The following is a 27,914-nucleotide window of genomic DNA, read 5'->3' on the forward strand; positions in this document are numbered from 1 at the left end:
TAAGCTGTAGGAGCTTGACAATATGTTTGACATAATGGCAAAGTTGTTAATTTAATTGTAACAATTTATCAATAACTTCATTCTTTAAAAAATTGTAATTTCATATATTCTTTATTAAAAATAAGAACAAAAAACATCTTTATTTGTAAGTTAATACAAATTTGACAGACATGATAGCCACAGGAGCTCAATATACAATTACAAATAAAAACTTTCAATTACAATTATGCAGACAAGCTACATTGCAAATAAAAAGCCCCGATTCAAGAATCAAATATAAATTAGTTTAGTCCAAATTTTATACTAATAACGTCTTCATCTGAAGAACGTTCTTTACGCATAGTAGGTCGTTTTATCGCTTCTATCAAATCCGTTGACCATTCTAATAGGAAACTTTTTACTAGAAAATACAGAAATGGAATCACACTAAATATATTTATTACTTTTGTCCTAAATTATAAATTCTTAGGGCAACTGCCGTTCAATATAAGAGACGTTCTAAACATGGATCTCGCATACAATTCAAGGCAAGAAACTATAAAACCCGTAAAATTATATTTGACGAACGTATTTTACAACAAAACTGTTTCTCACCTCATATGCTTGGTATTCTATCCGATGGCATTAAAAATTTTGTCCATAAGTGAATTTAAATTCGTCAAATTTTCGAAAAACAACTCTTCATAATACTAATCTATATACAATCTGGCCAGTTTATCTGGCTGGAGTAATGGCGGACGCAAAAGATGCGCACTTGAGAACTGGGTACAAGTAGGGGACAGATTTTTCGCTGAGTGGCGCTTCTGTATGTATCTATTCTGTGATAAACACAGCACGTTCTTTTGAATCTTTTCCAGGAAGTACTGCGTAAAGGCGATCTCCACTTGACGATTTTTATGACGATCGTCTTAAAAATTCGCTGCGCCACATGCGCAGTACGAAATAAATATCGTCAACTAAATTGTCAAGCGCTCGACGAAAAGTAGAAACTGTTGTGACTTGTGAAGCTTGAATGACTTTTTGAGCAAGTTGGAACATCAGCAGCAGCATGTTGGTCCACCAATAGAGTGCTTGAATAGCAATTTGTAAAACATATACTGTCATATGGTCCACATGACTTAACTTTGTTATTTCTGCCTTTTTAAATTCAATCAGGAGATTATTTATACATTTGACATAGATGCTTATTGATGATGTGAGAAGTGAACATAAAAAAGCTTCCCGAATGCTTTTGTGAATTGGATTGGTATTGGCTTGGTACAGTTTCCCCCTGTTGTCAAATGTTTTAAAAAAAGTTTTCTGGTGTATCTGTGTTTCACCTTTTGGTAAACATTTTACTGTGTAAAGTATTAAGATTTAGATAAAGGCATTACGAGTAACTATAACTTGTTTTTGTCGCATTAAGTTCTGTTTGCGGCATGATTATTTACGATAAAAATTTTAATTTATTGAATGAAGTTTATGGATTTTAGCAAAAATTGTTCAAGCCTTTTGTTGCAATAATTTCTCTCTGCTGGTTGATCAATGTGGTGAGTCAAACATAATTCTAATCATTTTTCACATACAATTGTTAGTCACAACTCACAAGTGAAGTTTAACCAAAGAGCTAAGCTGTAGGAGCTTGACAATATGTTTGACATAATGACAAAGTTGTTGATTTAACTGAAACAATTTATCAATAACTTCATTCTTTAAATAATTGTTATTTCATATATTGTTTATTAAAAGTAAGACAACAAAAAACCTCTTTACTTGTAAGTTAATACAAATTTGACACACATGATAGTCACAGGAAGTCAATATACAATTTCAAATAAAAACTTTCAATTACAATTATGCAGACAAGATACATTGCAAATAAAAAGCCCCGATTCAAGCATCAAATATAAATTAGTTTAGTCCATATTCTATACTAATAACGTCTTCATCTAAAGAACTTTCTTTACGCACAGTAGGTCGTTATATCGCTTCTAACAAATCCATTGACCATTCTAATCGGAAACTCTTTACTAGAAAATACAGAAATGGAACCACACTAAATATATTTATTATCTTTGTCCTAAATTATAAATTTTTAGGGCAACTGCCTTTCAATATAAGAGACGTTCTAAAAATGGATCTCACATACAATTCAAGGCAAGAAACTATAAAACCCGTAAAATTATATTTGACGAACGTATTTTCCAACAAAACTGTTTCTCACCTCATATGCTTGGTATCCTATCCGATGGCATTAAAAATTTTGTCCGTAAGTGAATCTACATTCGTCAAATTTTCGAAAAATAACTCTTCATAATATTAATCTATATACATTCTGGCCAGTTTTTCTGGCTGGAGCAATGAACTCCATAACAACTGGAAGGCTAACTTGGCCGCCATCTTTGAAGCCTGCATGATCGCCGCCATTGAGGGTACGGAGGCGAAATCATTGAGTTCTATAAGACCTGGAGGGGAAACGTCCATTGAGTTCTATAATAACTGGAGCGCATTGAGCTCTAAAAGACCTGGAGGGGCAAAGGGGCCTGGACCCCGTGGTCAAAAACATGGCGGTAATGGCGGATTTTGGTTGTCAAAACTTCCACTTTGAGAAAAATTTTTAACATTCGCTCCCTCCCGAATCCGGAACTCTATGACTGCGAAAACAACCACGAAACCGTAAGCATAAAATATTGAAAATAATGCTTCAGGTTTTTGTGAAAAAGACACACACATTTAAATGAGGAAAATCTACGGTAAAATAACGTATATTTTGTCAAGTAATGCTTTAGCTTTATAAGAAATATATATCAAACGGCATTCTTTACACTGTCAATGTGTCGTTAAGCTTTAATGCATAATCCCATGCGCATTACTTGTGTTTTTGACTGTTTATGAACAGCTTGGTGCAACTGTCTTTTTTAAATAGCTGGGTAAATCTTAGTTAAAATGTCCAAAAAGGAGTTAGAAAAAGTTAGCTTACCCCTACGACTTAAGTTGACTGGAAATATATTATAAGTAGGTATGTAATTTTTTTGAGTTTTTTTTGGTAGGATTGATTCTGGGTGTCTTATAAAGTATTATGATATTCTGATAAATCTACTGAGAACTTATGAGGAAAATATCTTGAACTAGGAGAGCAAAAGAACGAAATTCAGAAATTCTATCATGTTGCTAGTTCTGTTTTGAGCCAAGATATTAGAAACTGGATTGTCATTGACAACCATGGATGTACTACTGAACAGAACTACATTAATTTCCCATTGAAAATAAGATTTCTTAAATTAAAGTGCATTGGCTTCTCTGACGTAACACTTTTCTTATTGCTGCATGAAGGCAAACCTGTTTAAATAATTATAATGTAGGTGAAGATATTTAGCATGTTGCATAATTGTTATTGTACAGTCATTATTCATAATATTATGGCCTTGTGTAATGTATGTCAAGAAGAACGTATTAATTCTCAAAAATGCTAACCTTCTTGAACTAGTTTTCTCTTGTGCCCTTACCAATTGCAGTTACCTATACTATTTTTTTTAGGTTCAAACAACTTGACAAACTTTTGAATTTTACATTATGCCTTTGAATTTTTCTTTTTGTCTTTTGGTAAAAATATCAGTGAATGACTTAAAAATCAAGTTTATCTAAAATAGTATTTTGTACAAAGTAACTATACATAATTGGATAAGTCTCATGTTGAAGGCAGATGTGGCTTCTTTTACTAGATTGCTATTCTTATTCTTTTAAATGATATCGTAATTCTTCAAAAGACATAAAAAGTTCTTTGCCATCAATTTTTGCTTCTTCCACATTCAACTTCATTGCAACCAATGCATCTTATGTGAATTTTAATCACCTGGAATTGAAAACATATGGATTTTGTCAGATGATGCAGTACTGTATTTAATGTTTCATGCATGTCATGATAAGCTTTTCTTGAGCAAATATTTCAAGGTAGGAGCAAAATTTGGCACATTATTGAACAAAGTAGTTTTTATCTTGATTTTGATGTACTAACCTGTTTACTACACTGTGTAACAAACAATTCATTTACAGAAACACCAAATGGCATTTATAAAACTTTTAGCATAAAGCAAACCTTTACACACCATCATGCTTGTCCAAATCTGTCAAATTGTCCAGGCTAGCTGTTTAATACAGGTAATTTTTATTGTACGACATGTACCAAAGAGCTCATTAATTAATCCTGCACTGCATTTGATTTCAATACAGCTCTGTCCTTAATATTTGCTTCATATTTTCAGAAAAATATCATGAAAAAATCCTCCATTTCAACTCAGTTGAAACAAGGAGTTTTAAGATATGCATATCTCGATAAGAACTGGTTGCTTTGCCTCGTCTAGCAATCGATTAAGTAAAGAACAAATAAGACTGGATAAACATAACTTAAATTATAACTTAGGAGTAAAAACATTCACAAAATATATGCCATCACACTTCAAGTATTGACTTAAAACAAAACACTGAACACTTTAAATAGTAAACAATCTACGTTGCATACCGGTGTCATGAAATGTTTCCTTTTCTGGCATTACTTCAGCATCCGTACACCAAACAAGTTTGCAGCATGTTTTAAAGATAAAATTTCTAAAGTTTTTGTGCTTGGCATTGATATTTTATATAATCGCAATTGTGGTTGTCAAATCCGGGTGGGCGAAAAAAATTTCATTTTATGAGCCCGCGTCTTTCCGCTGACTTTGACAACCAAAATCCGCCATGTTTTTGACCACGCGGCCGCGCGCTGATAATTTATAGTAATTTTGTTGACGTTTCCCCTCCAGGTCTTATAGAACTCAATGCTGGAGCGGCTATCTTTACTGGGGCGAGGTCGCCAAAAAAATGGCGGCTAACGGACGTATTTCCGCTGAAATGATCGCTTTGCAGAAAATTAATATTCTCGACCTCCCCCGGATTGATGTTATTGATTTTCCCGCCTTCAGTTGAAAATTTCAAATGCAATTGCGAGCAGTATGATAAATAAACAATATTATTCAAGGCCAAAACAATATTTTTTTCAAAAATGCCTAATCGATGTTCAATCGTAGAATGTCGTAATGTTGACAACACGAAGGACATCGCTTTTCACAGGTGAGTTATTCGCTTATTTTGTTTGTTCCTTAAAGATTGAATCGGCATTTATACAATTGAAAGCCCCAAAATCTGTTAGGCCTTATGAAAAAACATTCTCTTAAATACTGCATACACTGATGTTTTCCTGTGTGTTTTTTTACAAAATTCAACAATTTTTTTTATTTATTTGTTGAATCAACGCATGAAGCAATAAATTTACTAATCTATTTCAAATAGTTTTCCTGACGAAGAAAAAAACCCTGCACTTTTTTCGGAATGGGTAAATAGTATAAAGAAATGGTCGCCTCTCACAGTTCTAACTAAGTGGAGCAGAGTTTGCTCAGATCATTTTTCCGATAGCATGAAGAGAACAACAGGTAACAAAGTGTGTCTAGAAGATAGTGCCGTGCCCACATTATTTCAACAGGTGCAGGATGTTGAATGCACGGAGAGCACTGAAAAGGTGAGTGGTCATTTTTCTATTCATGATCACTCATATTGTCTTAAGTCTCCCAGGAGACTGAAAAGACAATTGGAAGATGTTATAGACCGGGCAGAGTCTTATAGAAAGAGGTTAAAAGTGTCTAATAAGAAAAAAAGTAGACTGAAAAAGAAGGTAAATGATTTATTGTCAATCATTGATTGCCTTAAAGATGATAAAATGATCAGCTCTGATCAAGCTGAACTTCTTAATGCTTCACTATCTGGCGTTCCTGAAGATATTTTGAGTCGTTTAGTGGCAAACACTCAGGGTAAACAAGGTGCTCAATACCCCCCAGAATTGCAAGCTTTTGCACTAACTTTGAAATTTTAATCGCCTAAGGCTTATGATTATGTTCGTGAGAAGTTTAATTTAGCCTTACCTCATCCAAGAGTAATTCGATCTTGGTATAATTCCATGGATGGTGACCCTGGTTTCACCAAAGATGCCTTGAATGCTTTGAAAGTGAAGGTTCAAGAAACAAAGAAAGGCAAGGAAGTCATATGTGCATTGATGCTGGATGAAATGTCAATCCATAAACACGTAGAATGGGATGGTCAAAAAGTTTGTGGTTATGTTGACCTTGGTACTGGGATTGATGATGATTCACTCCCTGAAGCAAAAGAAGTTTTGGTATACAAGGCTGTTGCTCTAGATTCATCCTGGAAAGTACCAGTTGGTTACTTCTTGGTATGGCCTCACTGCAGAAGTAAAAGCAAATCTAACCAAAGTGTTTGATGCAGTTGCATGATGTTGGTGTTAAAGTTGGAAGTTTAACGTGTGATGGTCCATCCACACACCTTGCAATGATGAAGTTGCTTGGAGTGAAACTTTCACTTAATGATTTTCAAGCATATTTCTTACATCCATCTGATTTAATGTTGAAAATTCATGCATTTTTAGATCCTTGTCATATGATCAAGCTTTTTGTCATTTAGTCATCTTTAGCAGAAATACAAAAAGATTATATATTGTTTTTTTTCTCAAAACTTCATTAAAAGAAAATTCTTATTGCAAATATGTTGTGTAACTTAGTCTGATTGCACTAACATACATTACCACATTGACATAAATATGACTATAGAGTACTCTTTAAGAGTTAAGTAAAGAACAAATTCTGAAGAATCAAGACATCTTGAGATGTAAAAATGTGAATCAAAACAAGACGTGAACTGTAAAATTTCGATTTATTTCAAAGTCATCCACAGACAGAATGATAATCGAAACCATGCATACACATATATTAAGAAATGGTTTGTTAACACGGGACTTAAGGCTAGCAGAGAATTACAACTCTTCTCTTAAATTACAATACACTCATTCCACCAGTCTGGTCTCTTGTTTCAATTCATCCTTTTAAAATATGACAGCTCTTCCAACTCCGCTTTCGTAAATATCAAACTATTTAATTTCTATTGCTTGACTTTCGTTACTTAATTCATGCATTGTAAATATATATGTGTATGCATGGTTTGGATTATCATTCTGTCTGAGGATGACTTTGAAATAAATCGAAATTTTACAGTTCACTTCGCGTTTTGTTTTTATTCACATTTTTTCATCTCGAGATATCTCGTTTCTTCAGAATTTGTTTTTTACTATCTTTTTTAAATTGTCGGCTGGACATGGCTTTAAGACTTTCTCCTTACCTTGAAAAGAGACCACATCGTCCACATCGTCCACATGTACGTACATTAGACACGACGTTTAAAAACGTTCAAACGCAGCCAACAAAGAGTTCTTTCGTACATAGTTTATAATTAATAGCTTTCCTCGTAGGAGCCGATAACTGGAAAGCTAGGTTACGAATTGTAGGTTTTTATCGTGATTTTCATCAAAAAATTGCTTGCCGAATCCCAAATACACACATACATTTTCCTCACTCTTTCATCAGGAGGGAGTGGGAAATTGTGACATTTTCGGAAAAGCGGTCAATTTCGGTAAATCTCAGCGGCAACGGAAGAAATCCGCCATTTTTTTGGCGTCACCAGATATCTAAGGCCGCGCTTGAGATAGCCGCTCCAGTTATTATAGAACTCAATGGAAACGTCAACCAAATTACTATAAATTATCAGCGCGCGGCCCATTGAGTTCTATAATAACTGGAGGGGAAACGTCAACAAAATTAGTATAAATTATTAGCGCGCGGCCGCGTGGTCAAAAACATGGCGGATTTTGGTGGTCAAAGTCAGCGGAGAGACGCGGGCTCATGAAATAAAATTTTTGTCGCCCACCCTGATTTGACCACCACAATTGCGAGAATAGAAAATATCAAAACTTTTTATTTTCCTAACATAAACACTTTTTTAAAACTTTATTTATTAAATTGCCAACTTCTGTGGTTTGCGGACGCTGAAATAGCGACAGAAAAGGAAACATTTCATGACTCCGGTAAGTAGCACAGTATTAGTTTTACTATTTTGTTTTTAACACGATACTTGAAGAGTGTTTCTACTACTAAGTTTTAATTTAAAGTTATTTTGGTCCAGTCTTGTTTGTTCTTCACTTAATCGCTCGCCAGACGTGGCGAAGCTGTCAATTTTTATCGAGTTTTGCATCCATCTTGTATCATGATCAAGGCATCAAGCTAAACTCTCCTGATTTGAATTGAGTTTACCTCCCAAAAATGGGGCATAATTTGTTCATGTTTTTTTTGAAAAGATGAAGGGAAAGTTTACAACAGAGTTGTTTTGAAATTGAATGCAGAGCCATGAAAAATTAATGAGAACTATGGTATATGTTGTATAATAAAAATAACTATTAAACTGTTTGCCTGCTCAATTTGACTGACTGTATAGTGTAGACAATTATAATGCGTTTGGAAAGTTGGATTTATGCAAACAATTTTAAAGTACTACTTAGCGTTTCTGTAAATGAAATATTTATTGTTATAGTAAACAGGTTACTACTTCAAAACCAAGATAAAAGTAGTGTGTTGAACAATGTGCTAAGATTTGTTTCTACCTTGGAATTTTTGTTCAACAGTAGCTTATGATTATATCATTAATATGCATGAAAAATTAAACATATTATTGTCTCATCTCATCAAATCCATAATTGGTATGATTCCAGTCTATTTCCAGATGATCCACAAATTCACATTGGATGCATTGGTTACAATGAAGTTGAATGTAGAAGAAGCAAAAATAGATGGCAAAGAAATTCTTTGTGTCTTATGAAGAATTAGTAGAAATCAATAAAAAGAACTCTTTAAACAAATTGTAAACAAATTTAAATTTTCTCATGGTCAAGCAACCTAGTCAAAGAAGCAAAGTCTGTCTTCAACATGTGGCCTTTCCAATTATTTAGTTTTTTTGTACAAAATACTATTTTCGAGAAACTTGATTTGTAAGTCTTTCATTAATATTTTTTTACCAAGAGATAAAAGGAACTAATTCAAAGGCTTGATGTAAAATACAAAGATTTAACAAGTTGTTTATCATTTAATTCCCAAATGTTAGTTTGTACATATAAATAATTAGTATTGGTAGCTGTAAGATGTTTAAGCAAAACAGAAGAGTAGTAGTGCTCGAAGGGGTTAGCATTTTTGAAAAATTATATCTTGTTCATGACATATATTACACAATTCCAAAAAACTGTAAGTGATGCACAATAATATCTATAGAACTTGATAAATTTCTTCACCTACACTGTCAAATAACTATTTTGCCTTCATGCAGCAATAGACAGTGTTTTTGTCAGAGAAATGCACTTTAGTTTCCAAGTTTGTAATTTCAATGGAAAATTAATGTAGTTCTGTTCAGTAATAGATCCAAGATTCTGCCAAGCTGTTTACAAAATACAAATTACCAAGCAACAGTGTCATGGTGTTTTGAATTTTTCTTTTGTAGCTCTTCTAGTTCAACATACTTTCTTTATGAGTTTTCAGTAGATTTATCAGGTAATGACAATACACTTATGATACTTAACCATGGTAAATTTTTAGTTGACTTATGTCGTAGGACTGAAGCAAACATTTTCTCGCTTCCTTAGGAGCATTTTTACACAGATTTATCCATTTGAAGCCAAAAAAATAGGTGCACCAAACTGTTTACAAACAGTCAAACACACAAAAGCATGAAATAATGTATAGGTTTGACGAGATTGACAGGTCTAGTAAAGAATGCCGTTTGATTTTCACTTTTAAAAGGCTAAAATGTCATAAAATAACTTAAATGTTACATCCAAAATATGCGTTTCTCTACCGTCGATTTTCTTTATTTTGATGTGTGTCTGTACTGTGTTTTTCACGCAATGCTGAAGCATTATTTTCACATGATATGCTGTCGGTATCGTAATTGTTTTTTTTTCTCACTTGTTTTCTTTCATACAAACAGTATTAGAAAACAGGAGGGAGTGAATATTGAAAAAAATTTTTGAAGTGGAAGTTTTGACCACCAAAATCCGCCCAGTGAACTCGACATTTGAATAACTGGAATGATAACCGAAGCCAAAAATATATTTGTCGTCATCATTCGTCATCACACGTCAGGCTCTAGTCTCTCGCGTGTTCATTTTAATTTTTTATAATCATTTGTCCCTTGGTAATGGTAGAGTTCGGATCATGATCAGAGCGTAAAATTAACGAAATTTTTGGAATGAAAAGGTTCGCGGAAAGTGAATCAAAGTGATAAATCGAGAAGCAAGGTGAGGTGAACTTAGTCGATCTGCTCTTACGCTGCGGTTTTCCTTTAAAACATATCAAAGTTTTTAAGGATATTCAATTATTGATGTCGAGATGACAACCATTAAGCATTTCAAGCACTATCAAAATCGATGAAAAATACAATCGCTCTGTAAAAAGTAAAAATGCGAGTTATAGACTCGATATTTTTTATGAAACTGGATATTCAAGTTTCTTTTTCCTTCGGAAGAACAGATCTTTAAATCCACTGAAATGACAAAAAAAGACAAACACTGTCTGACACGGTTTGAAAATTTTCCTTCCGATGTAAGAAAAATTTTTGCTCGAATATTTTCTCGACATATTTTCTTATTGTGTTGTCTTTTTAGCATAAAGTGTAATTTTCAGTTGGCTTTTCCTCGTTACAAGTTGTAAGTTACAACGAACTCACTGTAGTAAAGTTTCAGCTGTAAAAAATAACCTTTTGCGAAGAATTGGCCTCGTGTGTTGTTTGTCGTGATGCTGTTTATATGTTTATGCTGTCGTGATGTTTATTTATATTGGCCGTTTATGTTTGGCACTCAGGGGAATGAAACTGACGTACAAACCGCGTGAATATTCGACTTTGAAGGACTGGAACTGACGTACAAACCGCGCAAGAGACTAGGACTTTGGCTTCAATTTTATATCTATAAAATGTATTGTCGTTATCGTTCCAGATATATATATATATATATATATATATATATATATATATATATATATGGGTTCACTCATTGAGCTCTATAAAACCTGGAGGGGCAAAGGGGCCTGGACCCCGTGGTCAAAAACATGGCGGTAATGGCGGATTTTGGTGGTCAAAACTTCCACTTTAAAATTTTTTTTCAATATTCACTCCCTCCTGATTTCTAATACTGTTTATATGAACGATAACAAGTGAGAGAAAACAACAATTACGATACCGACAGCATATCATGTGAAAATAATGCTTCAGCATTGCGTGAAAAACACAGTACAGGCACATCAAAATAAAGAAAATCGACGGTAGAGAAACGCATGTTTTGGATGTAACATTTAAGTTATTTTATGACATTTTAGCCTTTTAAAAGTGAAAATCAAACGGCATTCTTTACTAGACCTTCAATCTCGTCAAACCTATACATTATTTCATGCTTTTGTGTGTTTGACTGTTTGTAAACAGTTTGGTGCACTTATTTTTCTTGCTTCAAATGGATAAATCTGTGTAAAAAATGCTCCTAAGCAAGCGAGAAAACGTTTGCTTCATTCCTACGACATAAGTCAACTAAAAATTTACCATGAATAAGTATCATAAGTGTATTGTCATTACCTGATAAATCTACTGAAAACTCATAAAGAAAGTATGTTGAACTAGAAGAGCTACAAAAAAGAAAAAATTCAAAACACCATGACACTGTTGCTTGGTAATTTGTATGTTGTAAACAGCTTGGCAGAATCTTGGATCTATTACTGAACAGAACTACATTAATTTTCCATTGAAATTACAAACTTGGAAACTAAAGTGCATTGGTTTCTCTGACAAAAACACTGCCTATTGCTGCATGAAGGCAAAATAGTTATTTGACAGTGTAGGTGAAGAAATTTATCAAGTTCTATAGATATTATTGTGCATTACTTACAGTTTTTTGGAATTGTGTAATATATGTCATGAACAAGATATAATTTTTCAAAAACGCTAGCCCCTTCCAGCACTACTACTCTTCTGTTTTGATTAAATATCTTACAGTTACCAATACTAATTATTTATATGTACAAACTAACATTTGGGAATTAAATGATAAACAACTTGTTAAATCTTTGTATTTTACATCAAGCCTTTGAATTAGTTCCTTTTATCTCTTGGTAAAAAAATATTAATGAAAGACTTACAAATCAAGTTTCTCGAAAATAGTATTTTGTACAAAGAAACTAAATAATTGGAAAGGTCACATGTTGAAGACAGACTTTGCTTCTTTGGCTAGGTTGCTTGACCATGAGCAAATTTAAATTTGTTTACAATTTGTTTAAAGAATTATTTTTATTGATTTCTACTAATTCTTCATAAGACACAAAAAATTTCTTTGCCATCTATTTTTGCTTCTTCTACATTCAACTTCATTGTAACCAATGCATCCGATGTGAATTTGTTAATCACCTGGAATCATACCAAGTATGGATCTAATGAGATGAGAAAATAATATGTTTAATTATTCATGCATATTAATGATATAATCATAAGCTACTGTTGAACAAAAATTTCAAGGTAGAAACAAATCTTAGCACATTGTTCAACACACTGCTTTTATCTTGGTTTTGAAGTAGTAAACTGTTTACTATAACAATAAATACTTCATTTACAGAAACGCTAAGTAGTACTTTAAAATTGTTTGCATAAATCCAACTTTCCAATCCCATTATAATTGTCTACACTATACAGTCCAGTCAAATTGAGCAGGCAAACAGTTTAATAGTTATTTTTATTATACAACATATACCATAGTTCTCGTTAATTTTGCATGGCACTGCATTCAATTTCAACACAACTCTGTTGTAAACTTTCCCTTCATCTTTTCAAAAAAAACATGAACAAATTATGCCCCATTTTTGGGAGGTAAACTCAATTCAAATCAGGAGAGTTTAGCTTGATGCCTTGATCATGATACAAGATGGATGCAAAACTCGATAAAAATTGACAGCTTCGCCACGTCTGGCGAGCGATTAAGTGAAGAACAAACAAGACTGGACCAAAATAACTTTAAATTAAAACTTAGTAGTAGAAACACTCTTCAAGTATCGTGTTAAAAACAAAATAGTAAAACTAATACTGTGCTACTTACCGGAGTCAAGAAATGTTCCCTTTTCTGTCGCTATTTCAGCATCCGCAAACCACAAAAGTTGGCAGTTTAATAAATAAAGTTTTAAAAAAGTGTTTATGTTAGGAAAATAAATAGTTTTGATATTTTCTATTCTCACAATCGTGGTGGTCAAATCAGGGTGGGCGAAAAAATTTTATTTCATGAGCCCGCGTCTCTCCGCTGACTTTGACAACCAAAATCCGCCATGTTTTTGACCACGCGGCCGCGCTCTAATAATTTATAGTAATTTTGTTGACGTTTCCCGTCCAGTTATTATAGAACTCAATGGGTTGGATACATTGAGTTCTATAATAACTAGAGCGGCTATCTCAAGCGCGGCCTTAGATATCTGATGACGCCAAAAAAATGGCGGATTTCGTCCTTTGCCGCTGAGATTTACCGAAACTGACCGCTTTTCCGAAAATTTCACAATTTCCCACTCCCTCCTGAGGAAAGAGTGAGGAAAATGTATGTGTGTATTTGGGATTCGGCAAGCAATTTTTTGATGAAAATGAATGTAAAAACCTTAAATTCATAACAGCGAGTCAACTGTGGTTGTCAGTTATCTGCTCCTACGAGGATGCATTTATAACTATCGACGAAAGACCGATATGTCGGCTACACATGTATGAATGCAGATGTGCGTCGTTTTCTTACCAGCGTCAAACTTATTTGATCGATTAAACTCTTTAGTCTATACAAAAAAGTATATCATAGTTCATCTCCACGGTTCACGAGAGAGAAGTTAGCTTATTTGTTATCATTGCTATTTTGCTTCTTTTCATGCAATGGGCAATGGCTTTTTTCGCCACAATTGTAGGATTTTTACTTGTTTCTTTAAAAAAGTACATATTAAATCTCTGGATATTTACGGATTTTCTGTAATTGAGTTTCATATGAAATTTCAAAAAGACTCAAGTCTGCATAGGTTTGGTAAATGAAAACAAACAATATTGTATAGAAATTACTTTAAGTAACCTTTTTGTGATGTTCTGAAGTGCAACTGCATCAAATACTTGTGAAGTTGTAGCACATTTTGATTTTGTTGTATTGATATATGAATTGGGCAAAATGCAAATAATCATCAAAACACTTATGCTTCCAATGGTGTTTATAATTCATTTGTAGTTTTAATACTTCTACCTTTCTTTTCACTTTGTTTTGTTTTTCCTATATTTGCAATATAAGTGCACTATAATTTGAATGATTAACACAGTTTTCACCTCAATAATAAATTTCATAAGCAGTTGGTAGTGCATTTTGTTCTCTGAGTATCCACATCTGGTGTTTTGTTCATACAAGAATGATGAAGTGCAAGTAGATATGTCATAGCAAGGCAATAAAACCAAATGAATTACATTCCTATAGTGTACTTTTATGCTAGAAGCTTAAAAGCTTTTAGAAATTAGAAAGTTATTGGATTATATTACCTCTATATCATCAATCTCATGATAAGAAATAAGAAGCAAAAATTTGTAGAAAAGCTTTGAAAAGTGAAAAACTTTTCTTTAAAAAGCAGCAATAATGCATATGATAAATCTCCATTCTGTACTCTAATAGGTAAATAAGCTCAAATTTTTCTTGAAGAAATATAAGAAATATATAAGAAATATACAGTACAGTAACTTTAAAGGTTTCATCACTGAATCTTTAATGCTTCAGTATAGTGCATTAGATATTAGTAACATTCAAACAACACTCAACTAAAATATTTTGATAAAGATATGACATGATTTAAACATTAAGTTACATAAAACCCAATGGCTTATACAGTTTGAAGCTTCACATCTGCATCGAGTCATCATCAATCTCAGTACAAATGTTTACATAGACACAAACTTTATGGCCTTCCATTTTACATGTTTGTGAATTGACATTTCATTAAGCATCAAAACACACACAACCTTCTTGCCATCTTTCTTTGGATCATGAACTTTAACTTCAAAGCATTCAAGGCATCCTTAGTGAATCCATTGTCTCCATCCATAGAATTTGACCACAATCAAATTAAATAACTCTGGATAGGGCAGACAATAAATCAATTATCCTTACAGCATTATCATTTTTTAAGACTCTGCCTGGTCAATAACATCTTCCAGTCATCTTTACTCCTTGATCTACTCGTTGTCAGCAAATAGAACATAACAAGCTCTGCTCCAAATCATGGGTACCGTTGGGGCTGATCATTTCTTTTTGATACCAGATCACATTTTTGATACAGAGCAAAATGTGTGCAGTGTCTTTTTTGCTTTAGGGAAACTATTTTGCAAATAGATGGGTAAATTTACGATTTCATGCATTAACAAATGACAGAAAAGTATACAGAATTTTATAAGAATTTTACAAGTATACAGAGTTTTATAAACAGGAAAACATCAGTATATTTGGCGTTCAAGTCAGTCTTAAAAAATACGATCTTTAATATGTATTTTATGGCTTTTCAAATGCATGTATAATTGCTTTTCAATCGTTGGCGGACTAACAAAACAAACAACTACCTCACCTGTGAGAAGCGATATGTTCCTTTTTGTGGAAACTACGACATCCAACAATTGAACGATTGAAGTGTTGGCATTATAAAAGAAATGCCAAAAAAGAAACGTCACAGATTATGGAACTAACGATATCCATATTCTGTGATATCGTGTTTGTTTTTGAAAAATTCTTTATAATTTACTACAGACACCAGGGGGAGGTCGAGAATATTATTTTTCTGCAAAGCGATCATTTCAGCGGAAATACGTCCGTTGGCCGCCATTTTTTTGGCATCCTCGCCCCAGTAAAGTTAGCCGCTCCAGTTATTATAGAACTCAATGTATAGAACTCAATGGTTCACTGAATCCGCCATTGCCGCCATGTTTTTGACCACGAGGCCCAGGCCCCTTTGCCCCTCCAGGTCTTATAGAGCTCAATGTTTTGACCACTGGGTCCAGGCCATTGAGCTCTATAAAACCTGGAGGGGCAAAGGGGCCTGGACCCCATGGTCAAAAACATGGCGGTAACAGTGAACTCTACAACAACTGGAAGGCTAACTCATTATAAACAAACCTAGACTTGTTTGAAGCCACATAGAAGCTGATTTGCCGCTTCGCGTGCATCTCGTGTGGACTGTTTTATTTGCGTGACGGATTGTTTTGCAAAAACTGCTAACTTGGGAATAGAATGCTAGCCTAAATGCTTTATTTTTTTCAAAACCGTTAGCACAATTTGGTTATTAATGTGTTAAGATGCATTGTGGACGTTCCAATACATGTTTTGTATACGTAACGCTGTATTATATAAAACATAAAAGGGAGAACTTGCTTCGACATATGAATTTCTCATTTGTCGTCGAAAGACCAAAAATTTAAGATAAAACTGATAACAGGTAGTCTGTATCTTTGAATGCTGTGCAAAATACACACAATCCACTTAATATAACATGTTTCATAACAATTTCATTGCTTTCAAAGTTAGACTTGCTTTGTAAGAATTTCACATGGTCTTTTTGTAATGTGCGAAAGTGATGATTTGAAATTTTGAATTGTGGGTGATTGTTGGTTCTTGTCATTTACTTCTCCCACTTCTTAAGAACTGGTGGAAGATTTGACATGCATTCATATTTGTGTATTGAGCATTTTATCAGCAAGCTCATGCTTATAAATAAATAGCCAAGTGTACAACATGACAAGTATTGCTAATATAACCTGCTTTACATAAATGCTAAGAAGCAACCCTCATCCTCAGTGGTTTGAAACAGGGTTTTAAAATGATTATAAAGCAAGCAAAGCTATATCATGTATCAAAATTTTATAGTATATCATATTGATTGAAAAATTAGTTATTTCTTGTAATCCTCTAATGATAAATGTATATGTAATATAATAAATTTTAGGATGTTTGTTTAAAATGTTTGGTCATATTTGTGAAAATGTATGATGATTCTATAATATTAGACTAGTAATCTTTTTCATACTTGTATTACATTACAATTTTTACTTAAGTGTTTCAAAAGTTATGAATATGGAGTGTCAATTGTGTTTTTGTCTTTTTTTTAAGTGGGTATTGACCCTTTTGTCTCTTTAATGGTGCAATTAATAATAACACAATAATATGGCATGACAGTTTTTTTTAAAACGAACTCAAAATATTTTTTTGCTAACTTTTTGAAATATTTTGCAAAGTGTTTTTCTTTTTGTTTATGCTCTGAACTTTCAAAAAGGACTGGGGCGAGCTAATTTTGCTCGGAAACACTAAAATTACCGAAAAACAGCGTTTTTTGCCCTGACAGCTTCATTTTCACAGATTCAAACAATATTATAAGGCTAGGCAAGTGCATTTTACATCCTTTTAATGAAAAAAAACGAGGGGTGTCAGTTTTGTATTCAAGTTATAAGACATGTTTTCACGTGTCAAAACAAAGTTCGCTTTTCATCCTTCTAAAAAGAAGCTTAAACATGTACAAATGTCGTTCAAACTTGTTTTATATTAAAGTCCAAACACTGTTTAAGGTTTTTAGACATTAAGCTGGCTTAAAGACCACTGTTTTTTGCAAAAAATCCGGCAATTTCGAAGTGATGTATTTCGCCTTCGTACCTTCAATGGCGGCGCTCATGCAGGCTTCAAAGATGGCGTCCAAGTTAGCCTTCCAGTTGTTATGGAGTTCATTGGGCGGTAATGGCGGATTTTGGTGGTCAAAACTTCCACTTTAAAAATTTTTTTCAATATTCACTCCCTCCTGATTTCTAATACTGTTTGTATGAACGAAACAAGTGAGAAAAAAAACAATTACGATACCGACAGCATATCATGTGAAAATAATGCTTCAGCATTGCGTGATAAACACAGTACAGACACACATCAAAATAAAGAAGATCGACGGTAGAGAAACGCATATTTTGGATGTAACATTGAAGTTATTTTATGACATTTTAGCCTTTTAAAAGTGAAAATCAAACGGCATTCTTTACTAGACCTGTCAATCTCGTCAAACCTATACATTATTTCATGCTTTTGTGTGTTTGACTGTTTGTAAACAGTTTGGTGCACCTATTTTTCTTGCTTCAAATGGATAAATCTGTGTAAAAATGCTCCTAAGGAAGCGAGAAAATGTTTGCTTCAGTCCTACGACATAAGTCAACTGAAAGTTTACCATGGATACGTATCATAAGTGTATTGTCATTACCTGATAAATCTACTGAAAACTCATAAAGAAAGTATGTTGAACTAGAAGAGCTACAAAAAGAAAAAATTCAAAACACCATGACACTGTTGCTTGGTAATTTGTATTTTGTAAACAGCTTGGCAGAATCTTGGATCTATTACTGAACAGAACTACATTAATTTTCCATTGAAATTACAAACTTGGAAACTAAAGTGCATTGGTTTCTCTGACAAAAACACTGTCTATTGCTGCATGAAGGCAAAATAGTTATTTGACAGTGTAGGTGAAGAAATTTATCAAGTTCTATAGATATTATTGTGCATTACTTACAGTTTTTTGGAATTGTGTAATATATGTCATGAACAAGATATAATTTTTCAAAAATGCTAACCCCTTCGAGCACTAATACTCTTCTGTTTTGCTTAAACAACTTACAGCTACCAATACTAATTATTTATATGTACAAACTAACATTTGGGAATTAAATGATAAACAACTTGTTAAATCTTTGTATTTTACATCAAGCCATTGAATTAGTTCCTTTTATCTCTTGGTAAAAAATATCAATGAAAGACTTACAAATCAAGTTTCTCGAAAAGACTATTTTGTACAAAGAAACTAAATAATTGGAAAGGTCACATGTTGAAGACAGACTTTGCTTCTTTGACTAGGTTGCTTGACCATGAGCAAATTTAAATTTGTTTACAATTTGTTTAAAGAATTCTTTTTATTGATTTCTACTAATTCTTCATAAGACACAAAGAATTTCTTTGCCATCTATTTTTGCTTCTTCTACATTCAACTTCATTGTAACCAATGCATCCGATGTGAATTTGTGGATCACCTGGAATCATACCAAGTATGGATTTAATGAGATGAGAAAATAATATGTTTAATTATTCATGCATATTAATGATATAATCATAAGCTACTGTTGAACAAAAATTTCAAGGCAGAAACAAATCTTAGCACATTGTTCAACACACTACTTTTATCTTGGTTTTGAAGTAGTAACCTGTTTACTACAACAATAAATACTTCGTTTACAGTATTTATTGTTAACAACAAACGCTAAGTAGTACATTAAAATTGTTTGCATAAATTCAACTTTCCAAACGCATTATAATTGTCTACACTATACAGTCAGTCAAATTGAGCAGGCAAACAGTTTAATAGTTATTTTTATTATACAACATATACCATAGTTCTCATTAATTTTGCATGGCACTGCATTCAATTTCAAAACAACTCTGTTGTAAACTTTCCCTTCATCTTTTCAAAAAAAAAACATGAACAAATTATGCCCCATTTTTGGGAGGTAAACTCAATTCAAATCAGGAGAGTTTAGCTTGATGCCTTGATCATGATACAAGATGGATGCAAAACTCGATAAAAATTGACAGCTTCGCCACGTCTGGCGAGCGATTAAGTGAAGAACAAACAAGACTGGACCAAAATAACTTTAAATTAAAACTTAGTAGTAGAAACACTCTTCAAGTATCGTGTTAAAAACAAAATAGTAAATAATACTAATACTGTGCTACTTACCGGAGTCAAGAAATGTTCCCTTTTCTGTCGCTAATTCAGCATCCGCAAACCACAAAAGTTGGCAGTTTAATAAATAAAGTTTTAAAAAAGTGTTTATGTTAGGAAAATAAATAGTTTTGATATTTTCTATACTCGCAATCGTGGTGGTCAAATCAGGGTGGGCGACAAAAATTTTATTTCATGAGCCCGCGTCTCTCCGCTGACTTTGACCACCAAAATCCGCCATGTTTTTGACCACGCGGCCGCGCGCTAATAATTTATACTAATTTTGTTGACGTTTCCCCTTCAGTTATTATAGAACTCAATGGTCCAGGCCCCTTTTCCTCTCCAGGTCTTATAGAACGGTTAGCACTATTTTCCACCCAGCAAACCGCCCTTTACTCTGAAATATAATATTTTACACAATATAATATTTTACACAATATAATATTTTATATAATATTTTACACAATCGTCGAAAAACGACATATTTTCCAGCCTGGATTATAAGTTTATAACTTAAGGTGGTTGCATGAAAATTTATACTGCAACATTTGTCTGTAAATATTTTCATATGTTGATATTAAAAACTGTATTATAAAAATATAAAATTACTCGCCATCTCAAAACGACCTAGCACCAGTGCATGCATGGTTTCCTTTTAGCTTTTGGTTCTTTCCCATTAGCCGCCATCTTTAATTTATTTCCGATTGTGTAAAGTAAAGGGCGGTTTGCTGGGTGGAAAATAGTGCTAACCTTATAGAACTCGATGGTAATGGTGGACGCAAAAGATGCGCACTTAAGAACTTGGTACAAGTAGGGGAGGGATTTTTCGTTGAGTGGCATTTCTGTTATGTATCTATTCTGTGCATAGACACCAAACTGAAATATGATTTCTTGTGCTTCACATCTCAAGATGTTTGCAAAAGCTCGTACCAAACACTGCAAAGCGCTGAAGGAAACTTATAACTCTTATCTTCGTATTCCTGCACCAGCAATTAACAGTCAGTGCGATAAAGAATGATCGGACGGTGATTATTTTGCAAAGGCTAGACTCAAACAGGGAAGTAACGAGGAACCTTAATTCCAAACTCCAGTGTTGATTACTTCTCCCAAATCGCAATTAAATGAATTAATCCATTGATAAGCCGTTGTGATTTCAATTCAGAAATTTAGGCAACATCGTTGTTGTCGAATGTTTGACGTCAGTCACGTTACCCATTATTCCCTTGTTGATATTCAATAGTGCAGTTGAAACAATAGCAAGCTCATTACTAACATCGTGTAAAGACATTAAAAACAATAAAAAAGAACAGAAATAGACAGAAAATATACAAAAGATGTACAATACAAGACAATAGACCCTATATTTGGAAACAGTGTTAGGTAGGTTTTGTTAACCAGTTAAAAAATTTTCTGATGTTTGTTGGTGCTGTTGTTCTTTAAATATGGACAGAAAATAAACAAAAAAATACACAAAAACAGAAAAAAAGTTTACATAATGGTAGGAAGAAATGTAGCAGGGTTTACATTTTGCCCGACTTTCTACACCCGCTATGCAAATATTTTTGTGTTCACTGACCGTGAGAACAACAGATTTCGAAAGAAATGAATAATGGTGATCTTTTCTAAATTCCTTTTAAACTTGCTAAAATATTTGGCTTTTTAACACTAAAGTGTAGAAAAAATCACAAAAGAAGGCACAAAAATAATACAAATATGAAACACAAGTAAAGAAGAACAAGACGACAAATACACAGAAATTTAAGCAGTTCGATAATGGTTTCTTATGTTTAGTGGCAAATTTGTCAATACTAGAGCATAATGGGATAATCTTTGAGTAATAAGGGGCCTGGACCCAACTTTTATTGTTGTTTGTCATTCGTAAACGAATGACCTTTGTATTTTGTCTCTCAATATATATTTTACAAGATCCTCATTTCGTGAAATAGACTAAGTCTTATCTAAATACAGTAAATACATTTGTCATGGTCCTTTATAAGTAATATACCGTAATCACAATTGATTTTAATGCAAACTAAGAAAGTAGAACATGCATATATGAATATAGCCCTTTCCGTAATTATTAACATTGCGCTGTCCATAATTATACCCTTTATTCCTACGATTAAAATCTTTCTCTCTTTATGAAACAGGATTTTTTCACAAAGATTTGAAAACGCAAACCTCATAGTTCCATACTTTTTCGATAAAAAAACTGGCCCACATTCCAAATTTATGATAAATAATTGCTAATTCTTTGCTGTAGCACGTCAAGAACTCTGTCAAGAACTCATAAAACTGATGAGTGAAGAGATTGCTGTTTCAAACGCACAAAATAAGGAACAATTCACAAATTTTAGTGTCCATAAAAGTAATAAACAATTGTTGCAATCTCACAAAAAATGAAAGGGTCTTGAATGATTTTTCCAAAAAAAAATGCTGCGCCATTGATTATTTACACAAAACGTGATCATGCATTGCCTCTTATTTAGTGAAAATTACAAAGTAAGAAAACAGCAAAACTATTTTAGATGATTATATATAACGAGTGAAATACACACAACTTGGAGGAACAAAAGTATCTTGAACAAAAATGGCGACAACTGAAAAAACATAACTTTGAAGCTTCAACTTGTTCAATTCTTTTCATTCTTCTTTGCTATGACTTTATTTTTTATGAACCAGTTTTCCTTCTTAGATACACTTAAACACGGGGTTACTTAAGATAAAAAATTGAAATTATCAATTATTAGAAAGTTTAGTTTTGTAGCTAAATGTTGAAAACAACAGACAGTAATAAAAAGTTATATAAAGTTATTTAAATAAATTCGCTTCTTCCAAGTTAGTTCCTTGAAACGATTACCCTTTTCAATTTAGACACAGCATTTTACATTGAATAATGCACCAACCTTGCACGAGTCTATAGTACTGCTTTTCTTGTTCTCTATGTATTTGAGAATATTCTGTGAGATTTCGTGTGATTCATATTCATCATCTAATTTCTCCGCAATCCAACGGCCCACGTCAAGTTCATCACAAAGACCAACTCTACGTAGCATTGCTTTCCCCTCGTCAGTATTAAGTTTGGAATCATTGTCAAGAGCAAACACAGCCAGTTTAAAGTAGCGTTGATGACCGCTTTCTGGCAATCCAATTTTAGTCTTGATGCACTTAATAAAAACAGACAGTTGTAGTTTAAGGGGTCGAACTATGGTCATTTGTGTGATAAATAGTCACTACAAACCAAGATGTTGTAAGAAATTCACGATTGTAACTTTCATTGTATTCTGCGTACTTATGTTCTCTTAATCAAAGTGAAGGTAAAAACCGTGAAAATAAAACTTCAATTATTTTGGTTGAAGATTTCAAATTTCGGTCGAACAATGCTAAGGTAGAATTCTGCCTTAGGTCTAGTGTGTATTTTTTCTTGAGTGCATTAAACTGCGACATTTTGTAAAAGTAAGGTTGTGATCAAAAATTACTGTACATCTTTCATAAATATATCTTATGCAAACCATACTTCCAATTGACTCTCCACTCTAGCTTTTATTGTCTCCATGCCACAATCACCTTCTTTCCCCATTAATTCAGCAAAAAGTCTGTCAGCAAATGTTAAACAAATAAGAACGGGAACATTTTCTTTCTCAAGTATGGAAAGCCATATTTTCGTTGATTCTGTATGGACTTTCCTAAAACGGCGAGACTTTCATATACTGACATAGAATGCTTGCAAACTCTTACTGCCTTCAGTACTTCAGATAAATTTTTTTTACAAAATGTCGATTTCAAGAGTAGGTAAGTTGAAAAAAGGTGTACATAATATCATTCGTCACCAGGAGGCTTTATATCAGCTTATTAATTCTATGAATCAAACATGTGTTGAGAAGACACCTTATATGACGGGAATCAAAACAATATACCGAAATATTTTTGGTTGAAAAAAAGTATTTCAAGAAAAGCTTCGTCACCTGTAATCGACAACAAATACGACAATCCGAGTCAAACAAAACAGCAATTCAGCAATTTTCGGAATTGACTCATCACGATCATCAACACCAGGAAAATCTATGACATCCAAACCTTTGATGTGTTCATCCAAGTTATAAATCAAAGGAAATGTGTTACGTCTTTCATTAGTTGTTCCACTCGCTGTCTAACGTAGAAAGATCAATTTTCATAGATGTTCTCAAAACAAATGTTTCAAAAGATCAATATTATGGGGGTATTTTCATGAAGCATATTTTATTTCAGAAAAAGTATCAGAAGTTCTTACCTGTACTTCAAGCATGGAGCTGACAAACTTTGATTTCCCAGAATTAACCAGTCCCACAACACCGACTGCGCACTACTTGGCTAAACTCTCTCTAAGGTAATTGATCATTAATGACCATCTGATCCATCAGGCAATCAGTGGACGGTACTCGTATGGCACTAGCGTCAAAGTTTCTTCCTCAAAGTTAGCATTCCATTGTTGAAGAATATTTTCAATTGGAGTGTTGTGAAAAATGTTCCTCTTCTTGCCTTGGCGCTCAAGTTGCCGTTCGAGAGAATAACTGATGTAACTCTTGTTGCATGTAACTCCTTTCTTCATGCTACCCACAAGAAAGTTTAACTTTTCGTCGTAGTCAGGAAACTCGAGTTCCTCGGAAGGAAATATGTACTCCCGAAAATCGTTAATGCGACGAGAGAATTCAATGACAATTTTTCCAAACCTTTCAGATGATCTTACCATTTGCTGCAAATAGTTAAACGGCACAATCAACAATGCCCACACAGATAAACCCGTTGACTTGGCATCATGTCTGGCAAATTCATCAACGTACTTGTCATTACCAGCTTGCTCGAGAGGGATGTGAACTTGGGATTGCATGAATTCACCAAGTAGAGCATTGCAAGTCTCAAAATCATTAAGCAAGTCATACAAAACGTTCAGCGTCTCGTTATTCGCGTTACAAAAGGAGCTCCCCACATTTAGTTTTTCACTCAGTTGTTGGAGTCTTTCTTTACCATCGATTAGCAATGTGATTGGAGCTTTACTACAACGAATCTTCGTCTTGCTTTCGCCAAACTTATCCGAAGATGGATAAATCACCTGTAGGTCTGTCTCACATGCAGGAAAAGTTGTTCTTTTTGCACTTCCTCCGAATCTTGGTCGAGGAACGTCTTCATGAAGAAGAGAAACAAGGAGTGCATTAGTCTTATTCAGTAAGTACTTAATATCACCCCATCGCAACATAGGATCGGGTCGTAGCTCCGTATTTTCTTGAGCAAAGAAAATTAATCTGTTCCGTTTCCATGTGGTCGATTTGCATGAAGTCGGTGTTTTATAAAATCGATTAACGAAAAAATTGTATTTCTCTTCAAAAGATACATCGGAAGGCAATGCTTTCTCAAAGCAGCTCAACCTCGTTGATATATCTCTCAAAACTATGCTGAGAATACAAATGGGATACAAATATAAAAATAACAATATAATGACAATTCCCCCATGCCATTGAGTGGTAAATCTTACATTTTACCTCCTCCAGCCTCTTGTGAAGTTGTTTAGTGCTTACAAAATATTCTCCAAGTTCTCGAAGAGCTTTGACAGCTTTTCGACAATTTTGGCAACATGCATGAGACAAGCATTTTCTTTAGCGCCAGTTAAAAAAATAATGTGGCAGATTTATATCTAAACAAAAATAGATCAATAAAATAAAAACATCAGTATCAGGACTTTTGATAATAATGTTCTGAAATGTTGTTGCATGAGATGCATGTAATAACACTTGTGTATCAGCCTCTTCATAGTCACAACACAAGTCATCAATCCTTTGAACACTCGTTTGGGTTTGAAAGAAATGCAAGGCTACAATTGGATTCCATGCATTTACAGGAGTAGAAATATTTAGTCGAAATCACATTTTTCACCTCTTCGCCAGGTTAAACGAATAGAAAACATATTTTAACGGGATAACTCAAAATTTCACACAGCTGCCCAAATGGTTTTCATGACCAGGCAGGAAAACGTTTGCCTTGTTGAAATGAAAATCATTAAATTTTAAAAAAATTCTCGCAAGTAATGCAGAGGTTATATTCCCAGTAATCCACTTTTGCATACTTTGCGCCTATCAGACAATGAATATAAATTGGCAAAAGATATAGATGGGCATTTTAGTTAGTAGTTAGTACTACTTACTATGAGTCCTGTTAATTTGTGTATGACATTACATTAACACGATACATTGCACTAAATCTACCTTTTGTATAAAATTGATAATTCGTTGGAGATTTAAGTTATTTGGGAAATGTGAAAACAACTAAATGTATATTGAAGACGAGAAATATGATGTTGGGGCTCGAGGAATTCCAATGGGCATATCATTCACAGACTTAATTAAGGCTGAAACACACTGGGCAGTCGCTTCAGTCGCGCGTCTAAAACTACCAAATTGCGCGGTCACTAAGCTAGTAGTTTTAGTCGCGAGTCTAGTCGCTTTGGAAGTTTAGCATGTTGAACTTTTGACCTTGGTCGCTTCAGTCGCTTGCCTGTGATTGGTTATTTCCTTGCTCAAAATGCTAATTTACAAAGTTAACGTGAACAAAGATGGCTGGTTACGAAGAAGTGCTCATAAATTCTTTTCGCAATTTTCCAGTATTATTTGATCTTGCGGACAGAAATTATAAAAATGAGCCGATGAGAGTGAATGCGTGGCATCAAATTCTAGACGATCTGAGAGCTGTTGGCTTTACAGGAACAGGTAAGGAGCAATTTATTTATCTTTGATATTTTTCAGTGATGCCGTGATAAGACATGTTGTTTGTTGAAATTTGGATTGTTTGAGATATTGAGCATAATTTTGTTTTATCAATTTTATCAGTTGAGGAGCTCAAGGCAAAAATGAAAAGCCTTAGGGACGTATACGTGAGGTACAAAAAGAAAAATGATGCTGCCATAAAATCAGGAGCTCCAGCCTCATCCACACCATCATGGGAGTTTTGGGGTTTGATGACATGGTTGGACGATTACAGAAAGCGCCGACGGTAAGGCATACATTTTAACATTAATGTCTCCTGTTATTATTGTGTTACTGTATAGGGCTGAATGTGTAAAGTAGCATTATGATCGTGGGTTTCAAAAGTGTTAATTCTTTATATAGAACATCAACTAACATGTCTGTCACTGTAATTGAAGATGAATCAGTCAATGAAGTTACAGATGAAAGTAACAGCATTGGTACATTGACACTCGAAGTAGATGATCTGGAGAGCAGTCAGTTTTCTGAAGCAGTCGATCCAACTTCGCACTCAATCACATTCCAACCCATATCATCACCATCATATATTTCATCCACCTCAGCTTCATCATCTAGAGCAGCAACACCATCGGCACCACCAACACGATCAAAAAAAAAAGAGAAAGAAAGCTCAAGATGATGGTCCTAACGAATACCAGCTGCGGTTGCTGAGCAGTTTGGAAAAAATTACTCAACAATCAGCATCTCCCCCAACTGAATCATCAATGGACGAGTATGAACATTTTGGCAGAAGCATAGCTTTACAAATCAGAAAGCTTCCTTCTGATTACCTTAAAGCACTGGCTAAAAAAAGAATCCAGGATGTTCTTTTTGACATTGAATATAATGAAAAATAATAGTGCTTTATCTATATTACAACAAAAAAGTAAAATAAAATTATATCAATGAGTTCTTTTCACATATTCTTGCTGCCATGAAAGTTGACCAACTTCTGAATTAAAATACATGGCAAACTTTTCTCTAATTTTGGATGCTTCACTACTGTAGTTTCTTTGTTTGTTGTGAGCTAATGGTTCAAGCACATGGGTTGTTTCTTGCCTCCAAGACCCTTCATGAACATTTCCAGATGGATCCACAGTATCTGTGAAACCAGCTGGACTGTAGGAAACATGGCGTGTTCGGAGGAAATTGTGCAAAATGCAAGTAGCCTTGACAATTTTGGACACATTTTCTGGTTCTGCTATAATGGTTGTTTTAAGTATTCGCCACTTGGATACCATTATACCTGATACAAATATCAATTGAAGAGAATATTGAAAAGTGTTTGATTCAAAACTCCATAAAGAAAATGAGCATGTAAATACAAACCAAAGGTGTTTTCTATTGTTCGCCGAGCTCTTGACAATCTGTAGTTGAAAACTCTCTTTGAAGGCAATCCAGTACCCTTCCTGGATAAGGT

The 27,914-nt window shown here is 33.8% G+C and overlaps 2 protein-coding genes and 3 long non-coding RNA genes across 5 annotated transcripts; 3 read left to right on the forward strand and 2 right to left on the reverse strand.

The window, feature by feature from the left end:
• LOC124433732 lies at positions 1-831 on the reverse strand. Its single transcript, XR_006944594.1, has 2 exons — positions 595-831; positions 1-400 (listed from the first exon to the last, which is right to left on the reverse strand). It is a non-coding gene; the product is annotated as an uncharacterized LOC124433732 (long non-coding RNA).
• A 4,168-nt stretch (positions 832-4,999) lies between these two features.
• LOC124435165 (THAP domain-containing protein 1 A-like) lies at positions 5,000-5,881 on the forward strand. Its single transcript, XM_046985115.1, has 2 exons — positions 5,000-5,085; positions 5,305-5,881. The coding sequence occupies exons 1-2, from the start codon at positions 5,018-5,020 to the stop codon at positions 5,879-5,881; spliced, it is 645 nt and encodes a 214-aa protein (XP_046841071.1). The 5' UTR covers positions 5,000-5,017.
• Positions 5,882-14,286: 8,405 nt separating this feature from the next.
• Positions 14,287-27,610, forward strand: LOC124433733. The gene is made up of 3 exons (XR_006944595.1): positions 14,287-14,298; positions 25,778-25,787; positions 27,535-27,610. It is a non-coding gene; the product is annotated as an uncharacterized LOC124433733 (long non-coding RNA).
• On the forward strand, positions 26,295-27,373 carry LOC124433726. The gene is made up of 3 exons (XM_046983513.1): positions 26,295-26,458; positions 26,579-26,741; positions 26,858-27,373. The coding sequence occupies exons 1-3, from the start codon at positions 26,305-26,307 to the stop codon at positions 27,132-27,134; spliced, it is 594 nt and encodes a 197-aa protein (XP_046839469.1). The 5' UTR covers positions 26,295-26,304; the 3' UTR covers positions 27,135-27,373.
• On the reverse strand, positions 27,320-27,882 carry LOC124433730. Its single transcript, XR_006944590.1, has 2 exons — positions 27,824-27,882; positions 27,320-27,740 (listed from the first exon to the last, which is right to left on the reverse strand). It is a non-coding gene; the product is annotated as an uncharacterized LOC124433730 (long non-coding RNA).
• Positions 27,883-27,914: the final 32 nt, after the last annotated feature.

Source organism: Xenia sp. Carnegie-2017, unplaced genomic scaffold (genome assembly GCF_021976095.1).
Source record: "Xenia sp. Carnegie-2017 unplaced genomic scaffold, XeniaSp_v1 HiC_scaffold_14, whole genome shotgun sequence".
In the NCBI taxonomy this organism is placed as follows: Eukaryota; Metazoa; Cnidaria; class Anthozoa; order Malacalcyonacea; family Xeniidae; genus Xenia; species Xenia sp. Carnegie-2017.

Coding starts and splice junctions, on each gene's coding strand:
- LOC124435165 (XM_046985115.1), top strand. CDS start 5,018: ATGCCTAATCGATGTTCAATCGTAGAATGTCGTAATGTTGACAACACG. Junction 5,086..5,304: donor AAGGACATCGCTTTTCACAG/GTGAGTTATTCG, acceptor TATTTCAAATAG/TTTTCCTGACGAAGAAAAAA.
- LOC124433726 (XM_046983513.1), top strand. CDS start 26,305: ATGGCTGGTTACGAAGAAGTGCTCATAAATTCTTTTCGCAATTTTCCA. Junction 26,459..26,578: donor TGTTGGCTTTACAGGAACAG/GTAAGGAGCAAT, acceptor CAATTTTATCAG/TTGAGGAGCTCAAGGCAAAA. Junction 26,742..26,857: donor GATTACAGAAAGCGCCGACG/GTAAGGCATACA, acceptor TTCTTTATATAG/AACATCAACTAACATGTCTG.